Below are 22,447 nucleotides of genomic sequence, written 5' to 3'. Positions count from 1 at the left end.
CCCCACTGAAAATTCTCACAAACACACCCAAATGCTAACATTTCTTGCTTTAATTTTTCAAAGAGTGTAAACATGGTAAATGACACTGTCAAGATATATCACATTATTGTTAAGACTAGTAGCCTAATTTAATCTGTATTAATGGACCCTGAAGAGAATGATTGTTTGGTGTAGGAAGACACTTCTTAAAGGACAAATCCACCCCAACAAAAACTTGATTTGAATAAAAAGATAAAAATTCAACAAGCATTAACACTGAAAATTTCATCAAAATCGGATGTAAAATAAGAAAGTTACAACATTTTAAAGTTTAGCTTCATTTCACAAAACAGTTATATGCACATGTCGGTCGGTATGCCAATGAGGGAACTGATGACATCACTCACTCACTATTTCTTTTGTATTTTATTAAATGAAATATTAAATATTTGATTTTCTCGTCATTGTCATGTGAAATGAAGTTTCATTCCTCCCTGAACATGTGGAATTCAATTATATTAACATTTTGTGCTTCAGGCAAGGAGGTACTAATCATCAAATTCGTAAAAATTGAAATATTGTATAATTCAAACAATAAAAAACAAAATAGTGAGTGAGTGACATCATCGTCTCTCTCATTTGGATGTAACTGGCTCGTTCATATAACTATTTTGTTAAAAATAAGCAAAACTTTGAAATGTCATAACTTTCTTATTTTACATCCGATTTTGATGAAATTTTCAGCTTTGTGCTTGTCTAATTTTTCTCTATTGATTCAAATCAACATTTTTCTGAGGTGGACTTGTCCTTTAAATTCTCTCCTGTACCTGTATGAAGGCAATATAACATTTATCAAGTGGCATACAATGAAGGTTATTACAACCACTTATTTGAGCATTGCACTCTAAGGCCTTTTCAAACACTCCATAATGATTTATGAAAAGGCCAATCAATTTAACAGTTCTTTGGAATCCTTTCCTTTGATGTTTGAGATCCGGGATCTTTCATCATGCACAAAATAAATCCAAGCAAGGGCATTAAAAAAGAGAAGCAAGATATACAGGTGTCTTTGGGACTTTCGTTATTCACCCCCTTCCCCACTCCAATTTCCAAACAATTTTTAGAATGCCTTGATTTATTTCTTAAATTTCTGCATGTCTGGTTTATTTTATTCAAAAGATATCATTTCAATAATTCATACTTATTAAGCATTTGCCCCCAAATCATATGATTTATCCTTTCGTTTTTTAGGTCTGCTTCCGTTTTTTTTTCAGGGGGGGGTAATAATGAGGCCAGTTTCTTTGATTGCATACACAAATAGGTGTTTTTCCCCCATAAAGCATTCTTCCTAGGTGGTATAGCTCACAATGTCACAGACCCTTAACTGATAAAGAATCATTTTAACGGAATATATCCTTGTTAATTGATAATAATCAATAGAGCAGTACTGTATACGTACAATCACAGAACAGTACATATCAACGCCAATCACCTTTTTAATATTTCAATAAGTTTTCAAGGAACATATAGAATAAAAGTTTGAAGAGACGATTGATTGCATGGGGTGTGAGCAATTGCTCACCTTCAATGACAGCCATTTAGGAAATGTAGATCTAACATGCTATTTCGGCTCGATAAACATCGACACGGTGTGAACATGTGCACCTTGGTTCATGGCGCCCTTTGTTTCAAATTATTAAACCGGTATCGTTCTTTCACAGAACATGAACAGGTGTAACTGCAAGGCCATAATTAGTAGATTGATAATCAAATATATTTCAATCTAGTAATTATAATAAAAGAGTCTAAATGAAAAAGAAAGAAAAAAAAGGATCATAGAGAGATGGAGGTTTACATAAAGTGTTCAAAATGATGTAAAAGGAAGAGAAAATTAGTGGATTTTGAGCAGAGAAGCTTTTATCTAGTCTAGCCCTGGCCACATCTATATACCTATTTGCTTTATGTTGTATTTAACTATTTAACAAATCAATTATATTTATAATAAAAAATGGATGATATGCAAAAGAAAAAGCCAATTATATCACACCATAACTTTTTTTGTTTTATTGTATGATATAAAACATTCTAATTTACATTGATTTAATTAAAAGAAAAGTTTGGTTGAATCATAATAAGCTACAGTAATCATGGTAATGGCAATTCCACTTTTAAAACATTTATTTACATGATGACTGATGACCTGATGAAGTGAGCCATCTCAATTGTTTAATAGGACGAAAATAGCTGTATAAACACATATTATATTAGTCCCACTTCTGTAGCCAATCATGACTTATAGGCCCGTATTCTGAAGTCAGGTTTAACTTAGACCATGGTCTAACTCTGGGTCTAATTTATGGGGGCCAAAAATTCAAAAATTATGTTTATATTGTGTATTTCTTATTTTACTCTTTTGTTTCCTTTTGCTTTCATAATGAAGAAAAATAATTCACTTATCATTCCCAGACAATTATGAACATTTTGGGTGTCATATGAGTTAATAAATTAAATGTATACTGTTAGGGGTACGTGCCCCAATTGGCTCTCCATAGTTAAACCACAATTTTAAATCACGGTTTCATTTTAACACAAGTTCAGAATACTGGCCATAATCTACAAATTGTTTTCTCTCGGCCTTAAAAGATCACCAGACCGACTGATTTCAGTAAAAAAAAATATGAAGCAGCTGGAGTGAGTAATTTATTTGCTATTAGTTTAACAAAAGAATCCATTTGGAAATGTATCCAATTCAAGGAGGTCAAGAATACTCTAGTTCAGCTATCTTTGCTTGAAAGAACAAAACTTTAGTGCCCCAAAACAAATTGATCGGAACATATCAAATATCCCTGAGCATATTTGCCTAGTAATTGTTGCTAAAGAAAGGAATAATGGTTAGCAAATAGGATTGAATTGATACATAGGTTAATATTTACTTTACAGAGATCACAAGAAATAATGACCCAACAGGGACCATTTGCCAAGGACAAATAATAATGGATATATTTGACTTTCTTCATCAGAGCTCTTTCATATTAATAAGCAAGCATGGTAGTGACCAAGGGAAAAAATACACAAGGGCTTGGCCCCCAAAATACTCAAAAGATCTCTGGAAACTACACAAATGAGCCCTGGAAAATCTCCACTTATTGCAATGTTAAAGCTTATCCAATGACATAGATTGGGGCAATAATTTGTGAGAAGTATCCCCCCCCCAAAGAAAAATATTGCCTGGTAGTTACTATACAAGTCTTTTATTATATATTGAACAGATTCTTGCACAATTTCCAACCATTACTTGCATTTTTATTAGATAATTCATATGTATTCAGAGTTTGAGACTGTGTGACGAGTTGCATATTTCTAAGACGGTTATTGATATTAGCATATTATTCAAGTCATTATCTATCTATCTATCTATCCATCTGTCTGTCAATCCGTCTGTCGATCCTTCTGTTAGGTCTTTCTGTCTATCTATCTAATAAATGACGGCCATTTTCTATCTATCTATCTATCTATCTATCCATCCATCTATCCATCCATCTGTCAATCCTTCTGTTTGGTCTTTCTGTCTGTCTGTCTATCTAATAAATGATGGCCATTTTCTGTTCCATATTCTACATAGCTCTACAGGTAAAATAGTAATCTTGTACTTGACTTCACTGAAATACTGTGAAATACCTTGACATGACCAAACCCCAGTGCATTTTACGAAGACAACCCTATTCAAAGGTACAAGTTCATTTGTTCTCTCTCACTGCACAATGCTTCTCTTTATCTAATTGTTAAACAAACCTGACACTAAAATTTAATCAATGCTAGTTGAACAAAGGAGACATCTTTCATTTATAGGACAGTCACAAAGAGTCCTTTTGTCGATCGCAGGTCCAGGACATACAAGACATATAAAAAAAAGGATTACTACCCAAAAGCCCCCTCTTTCATCTTTCTTTCACATGATATTTTCCAACGACAAAGCCATTGTCAGATCTGCTTTTATGATGCTTGATTAATGAAGGGGCAATTTGTCACCTCGATCAGACATGACTTCATCCCCGTTTTTTATATTCTTCGTTCGATCTTTAATGTCCTTCGCGCCCGTTTCATAATCCTTTTGTTGCAGGCTTGAAGGGTGGGATGGTTTTGATACTGTCGCGTGCACCAAATCCAGACATGTTCTCTCACTTTTGTCATAAAATGTAAAGATTTGGAGGGCTATTTTTCATCTTTCTGTCTTGAACTGACATTGGATGGCCCCAGGTTTCTGCAGTGTTTTTCTTCCAGTAGCCTCCCCTTCACGACGGTAACAATGGCACCTGTTGTTAGATATGTCACACCCTTGTAAGAGAAGAATGCACTGTTAAGGGTTGCTGCAGTGATGAATCACTGGTAGATCTCTACGAAACAAGCATGAATACTCCAAACAAAAGCATCTTGGACAGACAGATGAACAATAGCTGTGACGTTAGACTTTACGATTATCATTTCTTGATTTGATAAGCGTGGGGCTGTAAAAATGGTAGTAAAACTTGTCAATTATGGAAAATCGAGATGTACCACATTTAGATATCCTTTGGTGCAAGCTTGTAACCTGTACAAACATTACACACTTTATTACTTGTCTTTTATGTTTGAAAGACTTCTGGCCACAGCTCTTTTCTCTGTATTCGCTCATAGACCTACGTCTGCCCTCTCGACATTGTCCTGCTGCTTCAAAAAAGTTGGTAGTTTGTGACTAATGTTTCTTTTTCAGAACACATATTTGGTATTAACTCTGAAACTTCCATTTATTAATAACTCATCTTCCCCATCACTATTAATGCCATCTCTCCTACCACTCTTGCAACATCCATCACCACATCATCCACCAACACCACTACCAGTGGCGGAACTAGCAGTATTAATCTTAAAACTTTGGATGGGCCCACCTTGATGCACAAACAACTGGAACCCAAAATGGCATTGCGTCTACCCTAGCTCGATCCCATCCAAAATTGACCACCATTACCACCACACCCGCAGCCACGCCCACTACCACACCCTTCCCTACCACTTACCTGGGGAATGTATTGCAGGGGGTCTTGGTTTAAGGGGAATGTTGTTGAATCCCTGAAGTATCCTCCGAGGGGAGAGGGCAGGGGGGAACGTTCTTCTCGTCGTAAGCATCGGAGGCTGAGGAGGAAACGATCGCCTAGAGTTAGGAAAAAAAGAGGATAAAAAGTTCATGAAAATCATGCTTGTTCTCTATATAATTGCAACTGACATACATACTTTAAACATTGATTGTGGATTATTGAACCAGCATTTTTTAGATCACATATGACATTTCTAAAACAAACTCAATATCTATAATATTTTTTACAGATGGTTATTACAGAGCTGAACAAAAATGGACAATTGATACTATGAAAAGGTGTGTATAGAACTAAGCAATGCTAAAATTAAAGCTTTTACTTTTCTCTGATGTTAAAATTAATAGTGTGCACAGTAATCAATCAATGATCACATAAAAAGATATGGCTCAATGAGTTTCTGAGCTATAATCTGAGAGGGAACTCCATGTTCATTCCAGATATGGTAAAAAATAATGATATGGGCAAGAGAAAAAAGATAAAGATGTTGAAGAAAGTTGAAGATGTGAGGTACTCAAGGAGTCATATACTGTCACTTGTAAGTCGTGAACAAATTATCCAAAGTCATTTTAATTCAAATAAATGCCATTGTTCAAAACCTCAGGAAAGCCTGAAATATATATGTGGGTTTTTTTCAGTTGTGAAAATGCTTAAACCAATGTGCTCCCATTAGATTTAGGAGATGTAACACAAATGGAGCAAGTTCATAACGTTGGCCTCATAAAGATTTATTCTTAGTACCTTTCTTGTGCTGTATCTAACGACTGCGTCGTTGGTAAGTTGTGCGGACTTCCCTGCATGTTGTGCACAGGTGAGGCATGATTGCTATAGTTTGATGCCCCCGTTGCAGTACCACTTCTACTGGAATGACCGCTGGAGTACATACCTAAATATGGTTGAGATGGTAATAAGAGACTGGTTAATGAGAGGTACATCTTCTCATCATAATCATTGATATCATTAACATCATTATCCTCATTGCTAACATTATTGTCAACATCGTAATCATCATCATCATCATCATCATCATCGTCATCATCATCATCACCATCATCATCATGACCATCACCATCATCATCACCATCATCATCATCATCATCATCACCACCACCACCATCACCATCATCATCATCATCATCATCACCACCTTCATCACCACCACCACCACCACCACCATCATCATCACCATCACCATCACCACCATCATCATCACCACCACCACCACCACCATCATCACCATCATCATCATCATCACCATCATCATCATCACCACCACCTTCATCACCACCGCCACCATCACCACCATCATCATCATCACCATCATCATCATCACCATCATCATCATCACCACCACCTTCATCACCACCATCACCACCACCACCACCATCATCATCACCATCATCATCACCACCACCATCATTACCACCATCATCATCAACATCATCATCATTTCTGACTCCCTAGAATATTTCAAGCAACATCTTTCTTACCAGGGTACATATCTGAAGAAGTGCCATGCATGGATGAGTGAGGTGATCTCCCTAAACCACTGTCGCTGAGCTCCAGAGGACTGTCCCCGTGGCTTAGAGGATGAAGCGGTTGAATCGTCAAACACTCCCCGAGGATGTCACCATGGATGTACTCATCCCTTGTCCGAAGCTACAGAAATAATAATCATAATTCATTAAATCAAAGTTCAGAGGAACTGCAGCTAATATAATTTAGCTGTAATGAAGTTAGTCATCCAGGTTTTAAATCTGGTTTAGTTCCCGACTTCGGGGTTGGCCGGATTCACTTCGCACTCAAAGAAATAACCCTCACCCCTTCCTCCATTTTACTGTATTTGGTGAATCCTGCTTGCTCATCCCAACACTCCTACTCTCTTCCTGTTCAACTAGCTTCTTTCATGTCTTCTTTGGTAAGCTTCACACCAAATTCTACACGAAGGATATTTTAGGTCCCAACCGTCCAATGTCACCTATTTGCTCAAATTCCTATTCAAAGTGCACCCTAATATCAAGAATAGATTCATGGAACGCAATGACATCAAATGCAAATGTATAGTCATGATTTTTTATTTTCAACTAAAGAATGACTGAAGAATTATATTAACAACAGTCACATGTGGAATGACTGAAAACAATTTGGGTGATGATCTACTGTTGCAATTAGCACTGGCATAGATTCAAGCAACAAACTTATTATTCGGGGGGGGGGGGGGGTGATCTATTGTGCCCCCCCTTGAATAACAGAACATCATGTATTTACGCCTGAGGCCATTCGCAGGAATGCAGTATCTTGAACTTTATTTTTAGGTTATTTAGAAATCATGGTATAACAAAGTCTCAATAATTTGATTGTTTCTCATATCATATGATTTCCACATAAGATGCCTGCATAAAACCCAAACAACATTCTCAGTTTAACACAAACTTTTTTTTTCATGGTACTTGGTAGACAAATCTCAGCATCCCTAATTGCAGATTGCTAAAATAGGTCAAGCGATACATGCACAGCACATTACCTTCTATTCATGCTCATATGAGTTCAAAATATCAAAACCTGAATGCTTTCAAATATTGAATTTGATAAGAGGGATCCACTTTCAAGAACTCTTTGACTTTGAGGGCACTCTCGGCGGGGTCCAACCCGGGGTCGAAAACTCACGCAAACTGGTTTCTTCCTCGAGAAGATAATGTGATTTTCACTTCCAGTTCCTTCATGTTACACATCCCAAGGACACCTTACTTATCCTCTTATCCAAGAAGGTGTTAAGAGGTCATGTAAGGTCACCACTTCTAAATTGATCATACTTCCATTTTTTCCCCTAGATATATAACTCTACATCTTGTCTCTTTGTTTTCCAGGATCTATTTTCCACTCTAACACAAGTGGAAAATGCGCAAGAGTCGGTGAATAATTAACCCGTCTTGAACGGGAGCACTGTTTGGAATCTTGGATAAAAAGTAGATTTCCTTAGGGTGGGTTTATATTTGTAACAGTATTTAGTCTGACTGAAAGAATGTTTGATTCAACTGTTAAAATCAAGGCCACTTAAGAAAACCCAAAGTGTGTCTTATGCAGGCATCCCACATTCCCTCATTCCTTCTTTATTTCATCCAGCAGCGAAGAGGTTTCCTATTCTCTTCGACATTTTCATAACAATGAAAGAATATCCAGGGTAAGGTGCTCAAAAGCAACTGGAAACAAAAGGAATTTTGGCAAAGATCTATTTAGAGCATTTCTGCAGACACAGCATTTTAATTCGAGTTTCTATGGATATTGGAAAACAAGCTACTAACAAGGAGCAATTTCATTGGTCATAAGTACTGCTTTAGAACTCTAGGCTTTCATAAAACAGGTCAAAAGCAAAAACGGCAGCTTAAATTATTTACATGCCACATTAATTTGCATTGACAATATAGTGTATTTTATTTTTGATCTTTGGTGTGAATGAGTGGAAATTAATCCACAGACACAATAAGATTAATATTGTTGATTTCCAAAGCCTGTATTACCTGGTGTTATAGAGAAAATGAGTAATTACAACTGTAAACCAAATATAAGTACAATTGCCCCAAAACGTGTCTGTGGCATGCTGAGGGTTAAATAAAAAATTATCTGCAATAGCTCCAGATTTGGACCAAGAAGCTAAAAATGTTCTCAAAGCTTCTTCAGTCTTCATATAATTCTGAACCTACACTGTACCTTCATCTTAGCAGGGTGTCTAATCGCATTGTCACGCATCTGGCATTGTCCTATACAATTTAGTCACAACATGAGATTAATGTCTTCTAAGAAATAGAGCTATATTTTGACACAATCGCATTAGGTGTAACTGATCATATTTCTATCATTATACAGATAAATTTCAAGAAATCAAGGCACTGGTATTCTAGTCCAGTGTTTTGAATAGTTTTCAAAATGGTGCTCATTAATATTCCCATGAAGGAACATTCAAATACTCATAAGATGTAATGGATATGATTCTCAGAGTTTTAAAATGTTCTTAGGAAAAGAAGAGATTATTGGTTTTGCTTTCCCCACCCTGATACACCCAGTATACTAACCTTTTTTCTTGCTTGTTGTTCCTTTGCAGCGTGAGCTTTGACGTGTTTTCTCAGTGAACTCGGGTCGGTATATCTCTTCGTACACCCAGGAATTTGACAGGCGTAAGGTTTCTAAAAAAAAAAAAAGAATTAAGAGACATGAATAAAAATGAATAAACTGATCTAGATAGAGCACACTGATCCATTATTGATTAAACATGGTGCTAATTGATTATTGAAAAATAATTATCGGTATTTGGAAGAAAGAATATCATACCTAAAAGTAATCATTTTGCTAAATATACATTTCTAAAACAATCATCTGCAGAAAGTCACCCGATCTTTGCTTTTTCTTGTTTTCTATTATTTTCCATTATCAAAGTTTTCAAGAAATGCTGTTATATATGGAGTTTACTGTAATTGTTTAAGTTTAAACAACCAAGCTTAATTCACTGAAGATGAAATATTAAAAATTACACATTGTAGCTTAGGATTTCAAACACTCTATACAATGTAAGTGAACTGTTAAACAACTAAGCAAAAGCTCATACAGAAAACAGCATTTTATGACAATTTCAAACATTTTAACTGCACAAGGTATCAAATTGAACTAAAATTTGACGTAAATTATCCCCAAGACTGAGGATAGAAATGTCAGAGTTCTGATTTTACCATTATCCTCATTTTGTCACAACCTCCCACTAAACAGGTCAAGTAGCTGTTATCAATCTCAATTTATGGCGCGTGCTCCTTGTACAATGGGTTTCACAGGCCTTCTCCCCTCAAAGTTGTGGTAAATTGCCAATTCGTCCACTGCCAACTCGTCCACTCACCACATGGTCTACCTTCATTTAGTCTAATGCCATTCTGTCCATCAATATTTCATCTAACAACCATTTAGTCTAATAACAATTTGGTCCAATGATCACTTTCTCTAATCCCCAGATCATCTAGCACCATTTCGTCTCATAACCAGTTGGTCTAGTATTCCTTTTTATTTTCATTCATTTTGCCCAATTAACAATCTAATTAGACCAAATGGTATATGGACTAAATGGCTATTGGACCAACTGGTTATTAGATAAAATGGTGAGTGGACAAAATGGCAATTAGACCATGTGGATAGTGGACGAACTGATGGTAGACCAAATGGTAGTAGACGAGTTGGCATTGGACCAAATGAAAATAAACCAAAAATGTCATAGCACCTTTTTTCTCCATGTCAAACAATCGATTTATTCTTGTATTGTGATAGATAACCATAGGTGGCGGAAGCGGGGGGGACAGGTCCCCCCAAAATTTGAGGTGGGGGGACGGTCGCCCCCTAAATTCTTAGTTGATAACCTTTTTTTTTTGCTTGTCAATTTTGTTTCCTGGGTCCCCCCTAAATTCTGGTGGAACCCCCTTAAAATGTCTTTTGTCCCCCCCTAAAATTTAGGTTGATGCCTTTTTTTTTGCTTGTCAAATTGTTTTACATGTGTGCATCACAAAATTTCAGATAGACCCCCCCCCCTAATTTTTTTGGCTTCCGCCGCCAATGTAGATAACATCCTTGCGGAAACCAATTGAATGCCGATAGTTGCTTTCAAAGCGACTGGATATCCAAAATACCCTTAAATTTATGCAAACTTCTTCAGGCCCACATAACTGATTATTATTTATTCACATTCATTAACACCCGAACAAGACCCTGATACAGTATCAGAAAGCACAATATGTTACTATTGTTACTATAAAACTTATCTTGTGACAAATTAGTAATAATGGTTTAAAGCTACTGAAAGCATCAATTTGATTAAATGATGGTAAACTTGATATAGAACTTGTGTATTTCATTTATGACGACAAGTCTTTAAAAATGGGAACCAGATTTCTGATTTTATCATTATCCTGATTTTGTCACAACCTCCCACTAAAGAGGTCAAGTAGATGTCATATGCTTGTCTTCCTTGTCTAATATCATTCAAATAAACTCCTGATAACTACATCTTCTGCTCGAAGTATCAAGAATATGGAGTTTTTCAAATATGAAACGGTACAATCTTTATTCTTGAGTAATAAATTAATATTTTTTCGTCACTTTATCAATCAAGCTATGGTATAATTCTATCAATTGGGGGTATTTAATTATATTTCAAACCAAGGTTAGTTACAGTATAATAGGAATTCCACAGAATTCCACTGACCCACATTCATGATATGACGCTAATCATGGGTAATATAGAACAACTGAACAGCATCAGTGCTAATTGAAGATTAATACATTTACACTGTAAAAACTGTGGTGTTAAAACTGACACCAATTGGTGTTAATAGAGGAGCACACCCTGAGGTGTTAAAATTACACCCTAGAGATTGAACATACCACCAAAGAATGTAACAACCAAAGTATGTGTAATAACACCTATAGGTGTAAAACTAACACCACCAATTTAACACCGGTGTAAAAGAACTGGTGTGGTCCTCTATGTACACCGGTTAACACCACAGTTTTTTGCTGTGTAGAAATGGTACAGTTCAAGGAGTCATTCACTCATATTCATGTTGTTTGCCGTCAAGGCACATTGGCTACAGTGAATGAAATCAGATCAAAGAATGAAGGTCTATACGACAAAACGTGACCACTCTTTCATCAAGATAGCGAAAGATAACGATCTCTTTCCCCGGTGATTGCTTTGTATCTTTAAGAGAACGATGGGGAGGAGTTTCGTGTCTCCATGACAACGGCAGCTCACAGACAAGGCAGAACATTCGGATGTATTCACATTGAGCCATGTGACACCATGCTTGGACAGTTAGCCAAAGTTTGTTATCAGAGCGATAAAAATTGGATTCCTTGTGTTAACCTGTCGGGCTATTGTGAACTCACAATGCCAAGCAGTGCAACATACAATAACCTAATAGTCAATATATTTCTAAAATGTGAATCAAACCTTCATACTCAAAAGGACTAAATCCTAGTTCACCTATTTATTTGAAACTCTGAATTAAAAATGAGGTGATTAGATACAACGTCATCATAAGCCCAATAGCCCATTACTAAATGTGTTACAGATGGAGCAAAACCCTGAAAAGAAAAATGGTTACAATATTAGCCTTTTCTGGTTTACAATTTTTCAAGTGTATTGGAAATGCCCCCCCCCCAAAAAAAAAAAAAATAAATAAAATAAAATAAAATAAAAATTAAAAAGAAATGAGAAAGAAGGGTATGTTTCATGCATATTCACTGCAGTATGGGGTATCTTTTCCATCACATTTTCTGGATTTTCATCTGAACTAAAATTTCTTGATAAGGGGAATGATTTATAAGGTTTATAAATGAAAATACAGAATGAGGGGCATTTGCAAACTCGTTGTCATAGAGTGCAAGCAGTAACATAGTTTAGTGTCCCCCCCTCCTGCAATGGGTAATAGCTCAATGGTATAAAAAAAAAATTGATAAATTACCAAAGTGGCAATGTCAGTCTTTTCTTATAGCATATCTGTGGTGCCAAACAAGAAATTCTTGCACATTTCACACTGCACCAGTGGGTTAGACCTGGGATTTGTATTGATAGTATAAACCTTCGCTTACTGTTTGTTTCTTATGCTTTGTATGTTTTTTTTAATGAAGATGTATTGAATCAATTCAATCACTTGCACCATTTCAAACTGTTTAGAACGAGTTGCCAGGGGGATGAATGGCTGTGATGTCACACTTCTGTAATTCATAGTTCCCGATTAAATATTTGCTCATGATAATGGGGAGCGACTCTCAAACATCTTTAATTTCATTTTATGATGACAGGACAGCTTCAGAATGATTTCTTGACAAAAATCTAACATGATTTTAATGAAACCAAAATGACATGCGATGACGAATTATATTTGAGAACTACACAGGGTGATAAAACCCATACAAAGAAGAAATGTTATTTAGTCTAAATATCACTGCATCATTTGGATATTTTTTCCCTCTGTATACAGTATTCAAATAGAACATTGTGGGAGGTACATACAAATGCTTTTTTTAATTCTGTCTTTCTATGTAATGTTTTAATGTCTGATGGTCTTTTCAAGCAGTATTTATATGTCTACCTCTCAATATTCCTTGTATTGCTGCCTGAATCATTTCATGCTGAAATTTGCACTTTTATGAACAATGACTTTGTTTTTCACCTTGTAGATTTCAATGTTTTGGCATCATCAGGCAAGGCATTAATCTACATTTGCCATCCTCCACCCAGGTGAAGTAAATGGGTCCTTTGTAGGAAGGGATTCCTTGAATGCTCGAGCGTCTGATCGCGGTTGCTGTGCTATTAAAAGCCGGGTAATAGTATGCAGGGCTTAGAAATATTGCACTAAGCGTCATATTAATATCATTATAAATGTTTTAACAGGAAAATCTAGAATGTAGAACTGACAGATCACATAACCATTTTCATGGCAAATAAAAGTTATCAACCTCATGTGTACCTTCGATATAATGACAGATTGACTACAATGCAAGGAGGGCACCAGTCCTCATTAGGTGGTTTCAGACAGCCTCGAAGTTCGTCAGTTCCAGGTATTCTCTGATCAGGAAATTTACTCCGATCAGAAAATACCAGGTATTTGGTAATGTGAAAGCAAACTACGCGTAATTTCCCCGAAAGAAAATACCTGCTAAATAGTAGGTACTTGGCGAAGCTACAGAATTTTCGCGGGGATTTTTCCAAGGTCGCAGGTATTTTGGCAATGTGAAAGCAATTTACGGGAACTTTTAGCCCAGCGTGTCGTTGGGCGCGGCGCGGTGGGTGGCTGCTGGGCTAGTGATTTTGAATCTTGCGCCTTGCCTGCTTATCAGACCATACTGCGCATGCTCGTAACTTCGGGGTGGTGTGAATGCAGGAATAATTAATGGGTATGTTTTAGCCATAAAAAGTTCTCGTAATTTAACAGGGATTCCTATGATCAAGGCGGTTTGAAACCACCTATTGGGATGTAGCTAGGAATTCCAGTGAGTGATGCAACATCAAATACAAGCTAGTGTTTTTACCATTTTGCTTAATCTAATCACGTCCCTGATCTTATCTAAGGTTTATTTGTATAGTTTGTTTATATTTGTAGCTTTTTTACAAGAGTACAAGAGAATTGTTTTACTATCAAAGTAATTCCATTAGGGTACACATGTACCAAATCTACACTTTCTGTATCGCATTTGAGCAAATCAATTATCAGACCCTTAATTTATGCTTTCAAAAATCAACTAGGGTATGACCAGAGCTGAATTTATACAAGATCATCATTAATGTTACCATGCTTCACATTTGACTATGAAATGAACTTGACAGCTACATAAAAAATACTGGTAATGATTTCTATTTCCCAAACATTACAGTATATGAAAAATTTAACATTATGATAAATGAACTTAGGTACATCGCTGACAGGGAATCTTGGAGCTGGCACATGGAACTGCAAGAGGGCAGGAAACCATTGAAACACAGACTACAATTTATTTTCCCTTCATTGAGATTTGAGAGAATCCAATATTTATGTTTTCATCATAGAAATGATTGCACCTTTCATGAACACATCTGTTACCCATCTAAGAACATTTGACCCAGGGCTTAGTTATGATGAATTCATCATCCGCAAAATCCATATTGGTTTCAATTGCAGCAGCTAAGTGCTTGCAGATTATCCCCATTCCCCCGCCCCCCCCCCTCCCCCATCTAAAGATCTTTAGCATTCAGGAACACTTGCAAATGCAATAAATGAATGAATGTAAACACTCAACTTTCTATTTTCTCAACAACAAAAAATGATTCAAAGATTGCAATCATTTTTGCAACCACCATGTCACATGTAAATCATCTGTGTGATGACAGACAACCCTCTTTTTTTTTTGGGGGGGGGGGGTTCTTAAGAACCTTGCTAGACATGATATTCAATAAAGAACTGCTTTGCCTTTTATCCTAACAAACATAATGATATCCTCAATTTATCATCACAATCAAGTTGCAATGTTTTGTGCAAAATGTTATTCCTACGTATATGCCCGTTGTATGAGTAATATTATTATGTGAGCAAAACAAATTTCCTTTGATAAATCTAATTGGACTAATATCCTGAAATTTTGGTCCGAATATATATGTAAAATTTCGTCAACACGAGCATACTACTGCTTCTAATTTTATTCTGATCATTAAAGGAGAATGAAACCATTGGAACAAGATAGCTTGTGTGAAAACAGAAAAATCAAAGAAACACATCAACGAAAGTTTGAGAAAAATCGGACAAATAATGAGAAAGTTATGAGCATTTGAATATTGCGATCACTAATGCTATGGAGATAGCAAATTGGCAATGCGACAAAAATGTGTGATGTCACTTGTGAACAACTCTCCCATTACTTTAGTATATATTTCACTAGAATTGCCTCTTTTATCACATCTATCCATAAATAATGTGTTCTGTTTACATGTGGGCATGAAATACATATTTTTTAAGAATACATCATGGATAAAGAGTTTGTATCATCATAAGAAAAAGCAAAAAGAGACATTTTGAGGGTATTTTATAGTCCACCAAAGGGAAAGTTGTTCATCAGTGACATCACACATCCTTGTCGCATTGCCAATGTGAGGATCACCATAGCATTAGTGGTTGCAATATTCAAATGCTCATAACTTTCTCACTATTTGTCCGATTTTTCTCAAACTTTCTTTATTCTTATTCTTTGATTTTTCTGCTTCTACACAAGCCTATTTGTTCCAAAGGTTTCATTCCCCTTTAAGTATTAGTTGTAACATGTAAGAGACATTGAGAGAACTTACAAAATGCAAAAAAAAATAAATGTCAACATGGAATCAATGCAGAGCTCAAGAGAGAATAGTGAGCTTTCAATCATGTTACTAAATACACTTGATTGGAAAATCCCTGCTTTCATTGGTCAAATAATGGAGACAAATGGACAAAATAGGTCAAATCTCTCACCTAATCTGAGCCAGGCGATAGATTTGGCCAGGTTAGATTTACGAATGTCAAGATTCAAACTAGCCGCTCATCTAGGGGCTAATGTGTTGATTTTCGCCCCCATCTACATGTAGATTGGTTCACATCATGATGGTGACATTCTAATCATATGATATGCTTTTCACACTGCACTTTTTTTCCTTAACCCTGGGAAATTGGTGGGGCTAAGGGGGGGGGGTCTCACATCTCAGCCCCACCAATTTCCCGGGGTTAACCTTAGCCCACTTCGTTTTCACACTACGTTTTAGCAAAGTGGGCTATCATCAAAATATGCAATCAAAATACTTTTAATAGTATTTACCCATACTTATCACCCCCCCCCCCATATGATAAAAAGAAAGATTTGTGTCACAAACGGCTATCCATAGTTTAACCAGGGATATCCCTGGTTTAACCACAACTTTAATTCAAACCAAGTTCAGAATACTGGCCTATAATGACACTTAAGCAATTTGAAGTCTTCCAAAAAAATTCAAACCTCTTTCTTGATCTAGTCATTTCTTCATCTGATAATTTCTACTAGTCATAAATGTGACCTGTTTGTATATTATTCACGTTTCTATAGAAAACAGAACCGGGTAAGCTAGCTCGCAGGTATTTTATCAACAGGTGCCTGATGCGAGATGGTATGCCAGAGGAATCTCATGAAAATAATTCCACCGACTACCCACACAGCTAGCGGAAGCACTAGCAAGTTAGAGCCAGATAATTCAGCACATTCACATGTCTGTATCAAAAGTGCATCGACTTCAGCAAGCCTATCAGGCATATCTACATGTATGAGCAAAATGATGTTGTGTTTGTCTTGCACTTAAAGGGGAAGTTCACCCTGACAAAAAAGTTTACTGTAAAAATAGCAGAAAAAATAATAAAAATATTGCCAAAGTTTTGAGAAAAATCTATCAAACATTGAAAAGTTATTAGAATTTTAGTTATTTGATTTGTGACATCACATGCGAGCAGCATTCCTACATAATCGGATGGTAATAAATCGTTGAAATGTCATTTTATCAGGAAAATGAAAATGGGTTTTAAATGTATCTTTGTATATCAATCTATAGACAAATCATTTTACACCCGATCATGAAAAGAAAGCAAAAGTAAATCATCATCGCAGGAACCATAAAAAAAATGAAATTCATGCATTTTATATTACACACCATACATGTATGGTGCAGCTGCTTGTTTATGATGTCACGAATCCAAACCTTAAAATTCTAATATTATAAATTTTCTTAATCTTTAACAGATTATCCTCATAACTTCACCAATATTTTTAATTATTTTTTCTTTTATTTTTACAACAAACTTTTCTTCGGGGTGAATTTCTCCTTTAAATAAAATGCAGGGGCTGCAGAACCAGGGCTGGACGGCAGGGCTTCAGCTCCTTCACCCATTGTTTTAACCTCCCCATTTTCAAAACCATTCTGCGGCCCCATTAATATTTTTTTTATATGTCGGCATTGTACTTGATATCTGTTTTATCTAATTTTGTACTAGTTTAATTTCTATCAGAAAAACTGAAATCGTTACGAGGATAATTCCAATTTTGTTCAAGTGGTATGCAATCTTAATTATGTATATTTGTTTTAGGGCTATGCTCAAAAAGCACTTCAACTTTTCTTTTGGACCTTTTCATATATCAATTTCAATTTCTGATTATCTAATGATATTGTGTTTTTGTACATTATTTGTTTACTAAGTATGATTATGGCTAAATACATGAATCTTGAATGTGGTCAATTTTGTTTTTAATGTCATATCGTTTACAGACTTTATTTTTGATATAAAAAACATGTTTTGTTAAGGAATATATTTTAATATTCCGTTATCATTCAATCATAATATAAATGTTATCAAATAGCCTTCAAAACCATAAATTATCTTCTTGTATGGATAAAGAGAGTTGGTAAATTTACAATACACGTTCTCCCTCAAACGATTTCTCTGGGGCTTAAGAGTAACAGACAAGTTGACATCCATCGACCAATCGATATCCGAAGGAAAGACGCTCAACACTAGCAAGACGATGGCAGGTGGGTTAGGGCAGGCCAAAAAAATAAATCATTTTCATTTTCTGGGGCTACATTTCACAACCTTCTACCTTAATCTGCATTGGAAAAGCTTTAACATTTAACTCTTTTTTTCAGGGCTCTTATGTGCATTTCGTGGGCAAAAATGCCCCCATATAATTTTTTTCTCTGGTGTGGGTGTCTGCATCATGACAGAACTTTAGATGACGACGTGCAGAAGCGTTGACAGACATGAACAGGATGATGGAGCAATTTTGCACCCAATGAATGGGATTCACTCACCATAAAGGATAGACAGAAGTCGTCAACCAAGAACGTGTCAACTTTGTGACTTTTTTTCATCCCCGACAGTCCCCGTCAAAGAAGACCACTATTTGCACAGCTTCAATTACAAGCTATTAAGCGCCTTTAGTGAGATATCATGCATGGCGAGTGCAAACAGAAGGACACACTTGCTCCACAGGGGCTCATTTGGTCTTTTCATCATCATAAAAGGCAAGACAGGCTCCTTCTAAATGGGTACGCTTTTTAAAAAGTTTGTTAATGTTTCCAAAAGTTAAATAACTCACTTCAAACCTGGAATAAAGACAGATAAAAGAATCTGATCCTAATCTTCCAATGATTTTGTTCGTTCTAACTCCTTTTGTGCCAATATTGACAGATTTTCAATACAATCTAGGTCAAGATTACACAATGATCCTGAAAGGGGGACATTGATGGAACAGCCGCTTCTGTTAATTTTTTTTCTATCATCAAACAAATATTGGCAGAACAGATGAATTTATCTTTAAGATTTTTGGGGAAGCCTCCTTTTCTTGACTGAAATTTACACTCGATATAATCATGGAAAATGATTTTTCAGATAATAGAGCTTTGATAAACACCAGAGAAACAGATAAACTGTACAAGGAGTCTGAAAATATCAATTTTAACATAAAAAGAATAATACCTCTTCAAAAAATTCATGAGAGAAAAATATAAATGCTACATAGTATTAATATTACAGTAAAGTTAGCTTACCGTATCTAAATGAGTTCTCTGATGCTTGGCACGATCTGAGGAATTGCTGAAGGCTTTGGAGCATCCCGGATGCTGACAGAGGTAGGGTTTTTCGCCGGTATGAGAACGTAGATGAATCTTGAGGTTTTCCAGACGAGAGAACGCTTTATTACAACCTTCAAACTGTGAGGAAGAAAGAGATGGAGACAGAGAATAAGTCCAAATACAGTATTTAAACTTTGAATTACCGGTAATCAAATGAATGTCCCTGATCAATATTTCGTTTGTGAAATACATTATTTCCAGTTACTGCTGCAAAAAATACAGTGAATAGATCTTTGTATGACTATTATACATTCTGAAAGTGTTTGTTTAGAAATACTTTTTTTATAATTGAAGCTTTAAAAGACCTAAATGTTATTTCATTTTATTTTTTGCCAGTTCTTGGAAAGAGGGATGAATCTAATTGTGGATCTGCACAAACTGCAATTCAGACTACGGATTCTTCATCTTTGAGAATTCAGGCAACTCAGTGGATGCATACGCCTCAAAAATCAAAGTGGGGCTTAAAGGGATGGTCCGGGCTAAACATATTTATATCTTAATACATAGAGTAGAATTCACTGAGCAAAGTGACAAAAATTTCATCAAAATCGGATAACAAACAATAAAGTTATTGAAGGTTAAAGGTTAGCAATATTTTGTGAAAATAGTTGTCATGAATTTTCATTAGGTGGGCTGATGATGTCACAGCTCCACTTTCCGTTTTCTTATCTCATTACATAAAATCCTATTTATTCATTATTTCATACTTGTGTGAATAATATGTCTCCATCATAATGAAATAAGTAGCAGCAATAAATGTCTAATTCACTAAATCAGTTGTCAATCCAATTTTTCTAGTTCTTGGAGGAAAAAAATTGAACAAACCTAATTTCATATAACAAAATACAAAAGAACAAGTGGAGATATGACATCATCAGCCCACCTATTGAATATTCATGACGACTGTTTTCACAAAATATTGCTAAAAATTAAAATCCAATAACTTTGTTATTTGTTATCCGATTTTGATGAAAATTTCAGCATTTTGCTCAGTGAATTATACTCTATTCATTAAGTTATACACACGTTCAGCCTGGACCATCCCTTTAAACCAGGAAGGGGGATGGGTGGATGTGAACAGGTTATTTGAATTTGGATATATCACTTTTAGTATGATATATCCTCTTTGCTGGAGAAGGAAATTATAAAACTCTTAGGGCCTAACTTTTCAAAAATGTTCTGAGATATTCTTATCCTTACTTCATAGTAATCATTGCATGCATGCCCTTTTGTAAAGAATCTTGATAAACCTGTAAAGTGCATGTGCACCTCAAATGGCATTTAACAATGTGTCTCCTATTGTCCTGCCAACACAGGGATTTGATGGCAGTCAATAGTTGCCTAGCAACGTACAGCAGATCGGTTTTCATCAGGGTTATAGAGTACACAACATTATATTCTTCTGATTTTTCTTCCTCCTCTCTCACTCTCTTTGTAAGTTTATCGTATTGTCTCCTTTATTTTACCTATTTTTCCTCACTTTCTCTATTCTCGCTAATACATCGGAAAGGGTGAAAGAGTTTTTAGGACTTTAAACTTGGGAGTTAAATATTCATTTTGGGAATGGGAATGAAATTTATAAAGAGAGAGGAAGGGAGAGAGATGGTGGGATATAAAGGACAGACAGATTCAGAAAGAACGCATGACAGAGGAAAGAAAAATCTGAACTTGAACTGCATTGAACTGGATACTCCCATCCCCTTAAAACTTCTGGTACGTTCCTGACATAAACTCTTGCTGAGTCGAAAGTTTTTATCTTTTGCAGAACAAAAATCTTTTGTTACCTCCTTTCTTTGAAAAATGGGGATGAGACAAAAAGGGGTGACATTTGAGCCAATTAAGGCATTCTTGGAGTGACATTAGGGGTCAAAAGAGATTTGGAAAGCAACATGAACACAAAACATTCACACATGTTTTCTCCCAGTCTATTCATGTCTACATGTATCCATCATTAAATGTTCTTTGATAATCACTTGGGAATATGATAGGAAGTGGGATCTAAACTGTTCTACTTAAACATAAAATAATGTCAGTTGTGGTAACAATCTATGACCGAGTTTGAACAGAATCCAACAAAATGACCACCAAAAGTGTTTATATGTATAAATAATAAATATGTGCCAAATAATTATAGCAGAAAAAGAATAAACGCTGATGAGAAATTGACAAAAAAAAGCATTGCATTCCATTTAGATGTTGGGTCTTTTCCCAAGAATTAATAATAAACTATCCTACATGTGCTTTTCTGTGTTGGTGATGTTTCAGTGTGGTCATTTTTTTCAGCTTAGATTTGATCATAAATTTCCCTTCACAGTTTTAGGTTTATTTACGTAAATAAACCAAATCTAGATCTACCATGATATTGTGACATTTGTCTTTGCTTTTGAATACTTTTAGCAGTGTTTGCTGCAAGTAGAGGCCGGTACTCAGCTTTGAACAAGAGCGACAACAATGGTATAAACATTGATTTCAAATTTTTAAAATAGTTGTATGAAACGATGTAAAAAAATTGTTGCACAGAGTTTTCAAAAGGGTTTATTTTTTGCAAACAGCATACAAAGTTGTCAAAATGTACTAGTTAAAATAAATGGTTGAGTTACTGCTAAAGACTCCAGATTTGGAAGACAAACAAATGTTGAGACTAGTTACACAACACTGATGACTTGAACTTTTGTGAGGAATGATAACCAAATGCCAACATGCCTGTCATGCATGCATCCATCAAGACTCCTTGGGCACGTTCATGCAATTTTTGAAAGCGAAAATATCAACGTGAATCACAAATCAAGATGCTTGCATGAAGCAATAGGCGGTTTCAAACCGCCTCGATCACAAGAATCCCCGTTAAATTACGAGAACTTTTTAAGGCTAAAAAATACCCGTTAATTATTCCTGCATTCACACCGCCCCGAAACACATCCTTCGGGATAAGTTCCCGAAGTTACGAGCATGCGCAGTATGGTCTGATAAGCAGGCAAGGTGCGAGATTCAAAATCACTAGCCCAGCAGCCACCCACGCCGCCGCGCCCAACGACACGCTGGGCTAAAAGTTCCTGTAATTTGCTTTCACATCGCCAAAATACCTGCGACCTTGCAAAAATCCCCACAGAAGTTCTCGTAATTTCGCCAAGTACCTACTATTTAGCGGGTATTT

The 22,447-nt window shown here is 35.9% G+C and overlaps 1 protein-coding gene across 1 annotated transcript in view; it reads right to left on the bottom strand.

The window, feature by feature from the left end:
- Positions 1 to 22,447, bottom strand: part of LOC121424568 (zinc finger protein GLIS3-like) — an 80,194-nt gene that overhangs the window by 26,091 nt on the left and 31,656 nt on the right. Inside the window, exons 3-7 of the mRNA XM_041620296.1 lie at positions 19,210 to 19,371; positions 9,179 to 9,289; positions 6,599 to 6,767; positions 5,850 to 5,994; positions 5,034 to 5,167 (exon numbers count right to left, since the gene is read on the bottom strand). Of these exons, the coding sequence (XP_041476230.1) occupies positions 5,034 to 5,167; positions 5,850 to 5,994; positions 6,599 to 6,767; positions 9,179 to 9,289; positions 19,210 to 19,371 (721 nt within the window). The remainder of the gene's footprint in view (positions 1 to 5,033; positions 5,168 to 5,849; positions 5,995 to 6,598; positions 6,768 to 9,178; positions 9,290 to 19,209; positions 19,372 to 22,447) is intronic.

Source organism: Lytechinus variegatus, chromosome 11, assembly GCF_018143015.1.
Source record: "Lytechinus variegatus isolate NC3 chromosome 11, Lvar_3.0, whole genome shotgun sequence".
Classification (NCBI taxonomy): Eukaryota; Metazoa; Echinodermata; class Echinoidea; order Temnopleuroida; family Toxopneustidae; genus Lytechinus; species Lytechinus variegatus.
Note: the sequence above shows the minus strand (reverse complement) of the source record. Positions and strands in the feature narration are given on the sequence as shown.